Below are 9494 nucleotides of genomic sequence, written 5' to 3' on the forward strand. Positions count from 1 at the left end.
AAACAGACAGAAATCGGGGGAATGTATGTGGGAAAGTATATTAAGGGTATGGGACAATGGTGGAAGGAGTATAAAGTTGGATCAGGCTGAATTTATTTATATAGGGCCACTAAAGCAGAGATTCTGGATTCAACGTAGTAGCTTGAGAGGTTAGAAAGGGCATTAAGAGTTTGTTCGGGTGGTTGGCTGAAGCATGGACCAAAAGGTAGCCAAGATTGTCTAAGGTCAAAATGCCAAGGACTGCCCTGGCATAATGTAGATGAGGGGATCCAAAAATTTACAGAGATTGGAATGTCAGAGTGGATTTCTCATACAAGACCTGCTCAACCATCCCGGGAATGGCCAGAGGACACACTTTTCACCAGGACTGTGAGGAATACATCTGTGAGACTAACTCCATTGGTCCTAAAGAGCTCTGCAGTTGCTCTTCTCTGCAGGCTAGCTATTTCTGTGGAACTGCTGTCACTGAACATGGAGCCCATGTTGGATCCATGTGGGGATGATTGGATCCCAGGTTAGCAGAAGCCAAGCGGCAGCCCTCAATCGCCAAAGACAAGTTGGGCCTGGCTACAATGGACAGCACACTCAAAGCAGTATTCGAAATAGTCTGACTTGCAGAGACCTAGGGCATGAGCCGGTAGATTATGGGGTGCTGAGATCTACTAGAAGTAAAACAGATGGGCAGTATACCAAATTCTTACTTGATCTGTATAAGCAGAAGTGTTCTACAGGAGCTTTATAATTCTTATAAAAATCTCCTACTGCTTCTGTTTCCCTAGAGAATCCTGACTAAAACACTCCCCTTCCTTCCCCCCTTTACTGATAAAACCCTCCAACCCAGAGCAAGTCCCTTAACTCCCACCTCTGCTTCTGGGCCTCTACTAGAATAGATGACCTCTTGAAGAATCTCCTAGATCATTTTGATAAAATTATGGAATTAGCATGGTATAATAGAAAGAGCATGAGCTTTGCAATCTGACAGACTGAGAATGGAATCCTGAGGGCCCTTTTCAACTGTGTGACCTTAGGTACATTATTTAACTGTTCTGGGCTTTGGATTTCTCATCTGTGAAGTGGAATGTGTTCCAGCTCATACAGTTCTTCAAGCACGGGAAGTACTTGGCATAGATCCTGACTCAAGAGCAGTAGATTCCTGACATAAAGCAGTCCATTTCACTTCCCCAGCAATAAAAGCATGTGTGTGATCAGAGAGGCACAAAAATCACGGCCCAGTAGCTGGAAAAGTCCAGAGAAGTTTCTGGCTTTTATTTATGACTTTCTCTGAGTTTAACTGTGTCACACGGAGTGGAATTTCCCACTTTGTTTCTCCCTGGTGAGGAATACTTGTGCTGCTTGAGTCAGGAACTTAATGTTTTGGAGACTGAGTTTCTTCATGTGTAAAATGGGACTAATAACTACCTCACAGGGTGTCATAAGGATTAAATGCAATAATGTTTGTCTAGTAAAGGAAGTCATTTTTATGTTTTGCTTCCTGGTTTCGTGTTTGGGTAATCCAAATGCATGGATTCCAGGAGTCGGGGGCTTGGCAGGGTTTTTTCACCTCAGATTTAACTCAAGGCAAGTTTCAAGTAGCTCTGCAGTTAACTTACCTATCAAGTGTAAAAGACCCAGCTGGATGGCAGAGTTCTCACCTGCCATGCCGGAGACCTGGGTTTGATTCCCGGTGCCTGCCCATGTGAAAAAAAAAAAAGCCTAGGGGATGGAAAAAATGAAATACCCAGGGGCCCAGCCTGGAGGAACCTTCAGTCCAGCAGGGAAGGCAGCCTGGTGGACCTTTTTGTATAACATGAGGTATGATGACGTAAGCACTTAAAAGAGACATGGGTCCAGGCTACGAAGAAATTAAATCTGACAGGTGGAGGTGCAGTGGGATGGAATGGATCATGTCAAGAAGATAGCACATGATCTGGACCACAAAGGAAATGTGGAGTTTTCTGAGGATTAGGAAATAGCAAGAGCAAAAAGAAGTCACAGAAGCTCTTGGGACCTCTGACCTCTGACCTCTGTGTCAGTGCCAGAGTGATGCTCAAAATGGGAGGACAGGGGTGCAAGGGTAGTCCAGTGGTAGAATTCTTGCCTGCCATGTAGGTGACCTGGGTTCGATTTCCGGCCCTTGCATTTCCTCCCAAACCTCCTTCCCCCCTAAAATTCAACAAATGGTGCTGAAATAACAGGACAGAGAAATGGAAAAAGAATGCAATGTGATCCCACCAAAAGGCATACCAAAAAAAAAAAAAAAATATATATATATATATATATATATAAAGGGAGGAGAGACATGGACCTGACTTCAAAGAGTTGACAGCTCAGTAAAGACAAACATGAGATCAGGCCTTATCTCCTTATGGGGCTCCCCAGTGTCCGTTCCCTTCCAGTTCCCCATTCTGGCCTGGGAGCTTAGCAATTTGTGGCTAAATTCACCCTGGGGTGGGGGGGATGTTAACTCTATGCAGATGTGTGCGCCTCAAGTAGACCCAAAACAGGAGGGATATGTGGGTGCAGGAAAAGCCTTGGAAAGATTAGAAGGTAAGAGTCAGAAATAAAAATAGTTGGATTAAAGGCTGCTGTTCTTTTTTTTGGCTTATATTGTCTTCTTAAATTTTTTCTTAAAACTAACTTTCATCCAAAGTAATTATCATAGACCTGTATGCACTACTGTGAAAAAGATAATCAACATATTTCATGAAGTGAGAAAAGCAGGCTGTACATCCTTATGGGTGTGTGATCTCATTTGGGTCCACATGCACACTTGCTTTACTTAGAAAACTTCTGAGAGGCAACAGAAGAAAATTATCATCAAACTTTGCATGTGGGGCATGAGACTCAGAGGGACGACGAGAGGATTTCTACTTTTTACTTTACGCTCTTCATAACTGTATGATGTATACAAAGCATTGCTTGTAGAATAGAAAAAAAAAAAAAAAAAGAAAGAAAGAAATGATAAAAGTCCCCTTGCCTCAGAGTTTGTCTTGGAAGCCGTTTTCCTAAGGTCTGAGAAGGGTAAATCCAAATGGCTCCTTTTGTTGATTTCAATACTGTTTAGTGGCCGGACTGGGCTAGAGAACCGTGCCTGGATGCATCTGAGCTCCAAGCATTTCCTGTAGGTTTTTGTTTCTCTCCTTGAAGAAGTTGCCCTGGTTGAGCCAAGTGTGTGGTGGCCGATCTTATCCAGAGTCGACCCCATTGGGAGGTTGAGGTCTGGCAGGCAACCCCTGCAATAGGGCTGTTTCCGGGAAGCCTTAGCTCTGTTCAGAAAGGGTGAAGCTTGAGTGAAGGGGCCACTTCCCGACCCAAGGCTCCTGTCCCTGCAGAAGGAGTCTCTGCAGGTTAAGTGCCTAGCAGGCGTCTGTGCAACAATTACAGTTATTCTCTTTATGAGACCAGAAGGCAAAGGGGATGATGGCAAGTGTGGAATAACTGTGAGGCAGGCTCCTTGAAAGGGGTGGGGACTGCGGATAAAGTTGTGAAGGCAGATATAGAAAACTTTATAGTTGTTGGTTTCAACCATACAATGTAGGTGAAAAGGTTCCAGCCCGACAGTCAGGAGACCTATTTTTAAGTTCCACCCCTGCATCACTTACTCTGTGACCTTTGGTTTCACTTTCCTCATCTATAAATTGAAGGATTTGGAGTAAATTCTTGTCAAGATTCAGTTCAATACTAACATGCTATGATTTTATAGTAATATAATAATCTAAGTAACTACATAGGAAAGAAGAAATTGCTGACCATTACTTTCTGCTTACCTTAAATTACCTTATATCCTTGGGAATAAAGTACTTGCGTGGGCTGCATGATACTGTCTTTGAGCCACCTTTCAGCCCCCTCTAAGCCCCCTCCCTGCCCCAGGAGCACATCCTTCCCTCCCAAATGCTTACCTTCCCTGACTCTGATCTGCCTATCCTACCCCTTAGGCCAAACAGGAAAAACTGCCCTATCCTATGTCTTTTCTCACTCCCCAGAAACCCTCAAATTAAAGGAAAAGTGACTGTGCGTTTTGTGGGATATTATGGAATAGTGGCCAGAGCTCTAGACTAGAAGTCAGACCACCCCTCCCCACCCTGGTTTTGTGGCCAGTTTGCCGTGTGGTCTTGGACAGGCCACTTCCTTCTGGCACTAGCCTCATTTATAAAATGAGAGCTCGTATATGTCTCTCTTAAGGAGCTGTGCCAGTTAAGAGCTCTGCATTTCTCCAAACGCTGCTGGGAAGCAACAGACAGCCTCCGGCATCACAAGCAGGCTGGTGCTAAAAGCGTGAGCACAGCCAAGTGTTTGTACTCGGTTATGGGAGCCAGAAAAAAGATGTGATATGCAGGGTCCCAGCCGAGTGCAGAACTTGCTGGCCAGGGGACACCATTCGGGTACAAAGCTGAATTCCGCCCTCACTTGTAGAATGAGGACAGACAGGGCCCCCAAAGGAATCAGGAGCATGTGTTCCAGGGACCAGATCAGGACAGGGGGCGTGGTTAGGTTTCTCTGCTCATTAATATACTATTCTAGGTAAGGTACATACATAGAGGAAAATGTACCTGTACCTGTACAACTTGATATATTTTCATGAAATGAACACATCCATGAAATGAGAACCCAGATCAAGAAACAGCATGTTACCTGCACCCCAAAAATCCTCATGCCCCCTTCCAGTCCCTAGTCCCCCAAGGATAACCACTATTCTGTGTCTGGCACCACTGATGCATTGTATTTGTTCGACTTTTACATAAATGGAATTATACAGTATTTACTCTCTTGAAGCTGGCTTCTTTTGCTCAACATTATGTTTGTGAGCATAATCTGTCCTTACATGAAACAGACTGCCATTCACTCATTTTTGCATAACAAGGATTTAATGAAGAGCTAAAACCAGTGAGGCAGCCCTGGGTCTAAGCTAGGGAGCTCATGGACGGTGGAGGTCAGGTTTAAACACAGCTCCCCCAGAAATCAGAATGACTCCCCTGCTGGTCTTCCTGCACATTCCACGCCTCCCTCTCCTCCCTCCTGGGAGGCTCCAGAGGGGGCGAGTGGGGCCTTATGCCCCAAACCTACTCCAGAGGCTTAATCCATCATGTGGTGAAGGCCAGAAGCTCTTGTTCATTGAACACTTAGCCTGTGCCCAGCTTTGTAGAGGACACCCTAGATTCAGCATCTCATTTAATTCCCACAACTGGGACACAGGTTGCTATTATTCCTAACTTACAGATAAGAAAGCGGAGTCTCAAAGAGGTTGAGTAGGTTACCCTAAGTTTGCAAAACTAGGAAAGGGACCCAAACTCCAACCCATGTGACCCCAAAGACCAAACATGTCCCCCCTACCCCACTGTCCCCATGTTTCCAATCTCCTCTAGCACCATCCATTTGTCCCTGGCTTACTTTCTGAAGCTACACTGGCCTCCTGCTAGCTCCTCACGGGTTCTCCCCCACCTCAGGGCTTGTGTCGATGCTGCTGTGTTTGCTGCACACTTACCCATCGGTTCTCAAATTAACTGCTTCAAAATAACTTCCTCTGAGAGGCCCTCCCTGACCACCCGGTCTAAAACACGGCCCCCAAGACTTTTTCTTGGGGCGTCCTGTTCTCTCCTTCCTTCCAAAGCCCATTCTGCCTTTTATAATGATCTACCATCTTGTGTTCTCTTATGCAGTGCCTTTCTCCACCAATAGTTTATGAACTGCAATAGATAGATATGCTGTTTCATTTACTGGCCTGGATAGTAGCTGGCACACAGTAGGTCCTCAATGATGTTGTTAAGTGAAAGAATGGGAGGAAAGAGGGAGGAATATTACTGGCCCTTCAGAACTGAGTTCTCATCTGAAAACAACTCTAGTTCCAGCTCTTCTGTGGTCTCAGACGAGACTCTTCCCATCCCTGAACTTTGGTTTCCTCAACTGTCAAATTAGGGGCCAGAAAGTGAGGACCTCTAAAGAACTTCAGTCCTAGTATGTTTATCCACCCCAAAAGCCTCAGGGCTCCTGGCATCTGCTGTCTCTTACCTGCTGTACACCAGGTTAGCATTTTAGAAAAAAGGGGGAGGGTTCAGATTCACGAGGGCCCATGCAGCCTACTTCAGAGATGAAGAAGGAAAACAAGAAGCTTGGAGAGAAAGCTAGCTAGACATCACCATGTTCACCACTTGCCTTTCCGGTTGAGAGAGAAACCCTGAATCTCATCCGCCTTCTTGAACCAAGGTTTGTCCTCAAATGAACCCTTTCTATTGTTCCTACATCTCATTTCCTAGAATGAACCGCACTTTGAATCCCATTGAAAGACGTTTGCCCCTCACGATATTGCCAGTTTGGTTTAAGTCATTATCCAAGACTTACACAAAGGATAGTAATGCAGAGCTTGGAACCCAGAAACTCTATTCTTTGAGAAACAGAGAAATCACTAAAAGCCCTGAAGATGGAGGAAGCCAGGAGTTACAGAGAGAAAAGCAAAGGAAATCATGGCTAGCAGTAATATTATAGTTAAGCAAATTTCATAGTCAAAAAAATTTCATAAATAATTATGGTAGATTTTGCTTTATAATTATTTCCAATAAATGGGACTACCATATTCCTAAACTGTCACCAATGCAATTCTACTCTAGAGGAATTATCTCACAGTCTTTCTATGGATGCAGTTTCTCTGCAGTCTTCTTAAAATAAAAACAAGCAGATATAAAGGGTTGTAGAAAGATTTGTTGCATGGCTTGTGTGATTTCCAACATTTCCTTGGTTAGTGACATATAGGCCCCCAAATAAAATAAATCTCATTCACATCCTACTCTTTTCTCCATCAAAGATATGATCCTCCTTAAATTGACTTGCTTTCCATGAAGCAGTACATGATAGAAAATGCAATTCAAAAACGACTCTATTTTCTTGCACGTATCTAAGCAAATACTGAAGTAAAAAGAAAGAATAAAAGGTTATTTTTTTCCACTGACATTTTAATTGCCCCTTCTGCAAATTAACAAATCATTTTGCACCTCGACTGGAACTACAGGACAAGTGTATTTGAGTGGTGCCTCAACTACAGGCGGAGCAGTAACGGACGCCACAGAGAAGCATGGGCCGGTTTGTAATTCAATTTTCCCTACTAACAAGCAGAAAATGCATTTGTACTATGTTGATGCCACCATAAAGTATTATCTGGCACATTTTAAGGATGTCATCCTCAGAACAGGGGGGAGATATTTCTTTTGGAGAACATGAAAATTGCTGATTTTAATAAATGACTCTTTTATTAAAAAAAAAAAAAAAAGGTGGTGGTGGGGGACGAGTTCCCCAAGCCTCCCCAGGCTGGCAGGTGCAGGTTAGTGTACCTTCATAACCTGTTGTAGGTGCAGGACCAGAAAACACGAGGTCACTTCCAGCTCTAATAGCTTATAACCCTGATATGGAGGGGGTGGGGGAGTGCTGAGACAAGACTCAGAAGGAATAATAGATGAATTCCTTAGGAAACTGCTTCAACCACCTTCTTCAGAAACCCCCGCGCTTCTCAGCCCTACTCTGCCTTGTTATTATGTGCATGGCTGCCCAACAGTCAGGCCACAGCCCCTGGAGGGAAGAGATTGCCTAAATCCTGCTCATCTCTGTGTCTGCAGCACCCGGCCAGGACATAGCCAAGGTGAGGCCACCAAATGAAATGGCACTGGCAGGGCCAGCCAGGGCCTGCTGCTGAGGATGTCGCTAAGGTCAGATGTACCGAGGCAAAGAGAATGTGGCTTCTTTGTTCAGAGGCAGAATCCAGTCGGCCAGCCCTAGGCCTCTGGGCCTCTCTCCTCCTCCCTCACTCCTTCAACAGGCTGAGAGGCCATCACCCTTTGGGGGCTCTGCAGCCACTTCCCCAGCCATCAGCACTCTGCTAGCCAGCCAGACAGCATAAACTCTCCCTGAACCTGAAGCCACTGCTGCCTCCCATTCTTCTCAGAATAAGGCTTCTGTGGCTTTGAAGCTTTTTCTGATTTAGTCTTGAAAATAAAGAATTAAGTAGTCTTGATCCAAGAGTTCACTGGAGGAAAAGGCCTCCTGGTTTAGCTCTGGGGTACAGCAGAGGCCCTAAAGTCCCAGGTTTTTACCCTGTAGGCTGTGTGAAAGGGTGAAGCCATGTATATGAGGAGCACATGTGAGTAAGTGTGCAAGTGTGCTCACAGGAGAGAGCACGAGCAGGTGTGCAGGTATAACTGGGAATGGTCAGAATCTTTGCTATATAACTGGCTGGTTGTGCAACTGTGGTCAACCTGCTATATACCATTTGGACCACAGTTTCCTTATCTGAAAAGTGGGGTAAAAATAATTTCTATTTCATATGTTGTGAGAATCAAACTTTGGGAAGGTGTTTTGTAACCACTACAACACCACCTAAATATCAGCAGTTGACAGAAATAGAAGGTTAGACGAGTGCTTCAGAAAATCTTAATTTCTGTAGCTACTTTCAGATCTCAGAGTTTATTGGCTCCATTCTGGATTTAGCAAACCTGAAAATGCACTAAATAAGTCAGACCCCAGGAAGCTTCACAACCAGGCTTACACAGTTGGTTACTCAACACAAATCCACTTTCAGGAGGATTACTTCACCTCCCATTTAGGCGCCGAGCTGAATGAAGACAAATCCCGAGAACCATGGAGAATCCCAAGTGGGACACAGAGAAGAAAAAGAACAGGTCCAAAACCTGGAGATGGCTTTGTGAGAAAAGTGTCAGATAAAACAAGAATCATTTTGTTGGACCATAACTGTCAGCCAGGTTATACTGAAAATAAAGAACTCAATAACTCTAGGCACTTCTACAAGCCTTTATTTCTAGAGAAATGACCACAGAGTCATCCATGAAGATGAAGAAACCTCAGGGCCATTTTTTAAACTTGCCACCAGTCCTATGACAAGCCTAAGCCCTTCAGCACCAACTGCCAACTACACGAAGAGAAAGGCCACCTTGGCTCCATCTCAGTGCCTTACTTTCTCAGTCTCTTACCTCCCCAACTCCTCCCCAATGTCGTAGAAGTCCTCCACCTTCTGCTGCTTGAACATCTCCATGTCTGGACTCCTCATTGAGGCCTGGAGTCTACAAACCTGAAATGAGAAGAAACACGAAGTTAGGACAGCCAAGCAAATCAGCACATGCCTAAGGAACTGGGGCCCGTGGTGGCTGCAGAGGAGCTTAAAATTTAACAATAACCAACAGCCCTGGCTCTTTGGGGAGCCCTGTTGGAGCCTTTTCTCACCTGTGACTGACAATATAGGGTTCCTGATTTCAATTAATTTAAATTTGAGAATAAAAGAGGCCTTCTCACTTCTTCAGATCTGCTCTGAAGACGTTCAGAGAAACAGATCCGTGGTGAACATCCTCAATTTGTTCTCATTTTTTTTCAGATCTGCTGAGAAAAAGAGGCACTGGGTTTTGAGCAGAAGTCCTAGGTTCAAGTGCCAGTTCTGCTTGGCCAAGTCATTTAAATGTTCAGAGCCTCAGCATCCTCATTTGTAAAATGGCGCTAATACT

The 9494-nt window shown here is 44.6% G+C and overlaps 1 protein-coding gene across 3 annotated transcripts in view; it reads right to left on the reverse strand.

Annotated features, from left to right (window-relative positions):
- The window catches only part of DAPK2 (death associated protein kinase 2), a 157654-nt gene extending 148523 nt beyond the window's left edge, over positions 1-9131 (reverse strand). Inside the window, exon 1 of one of the 3 annotated variants that reach the window (XM_077128166.1) lies at positions 8970-9126. In XM_077128166.1, the coding sequence (XP_076984281.1) occupies positions 8970-9046 (77 nt within the window). In that variant the 5' untranslated portion in view covers positions 9047-9126. Of the gene's footprint in view, positions 1-8969 lie in introns of all 3 variants that reach the window. The other 2 variants (XM_077128165.1, XM_077128164.1) reach the window with 2 other exon arrangements.
- Between the last annotated feature and the right edge of the window lie 363 nt (positions 9132-9494).

Source organism: Tamandua tetradactyla, chromosome 14 (genome assembly GCF_023851605.1).
Source record: "Tamandua tetradactyla isolate mTamTet1 chromosome 14, mTamTet1.pri, whole genome shotgun sequence".
Classification (NCBI taxonomy): Eukaryota; Metazoa; Chordata; class Mammalia; order Pilosa; family Myrmecophagidae; genus Tamandua; species Tamandua tetradactyla.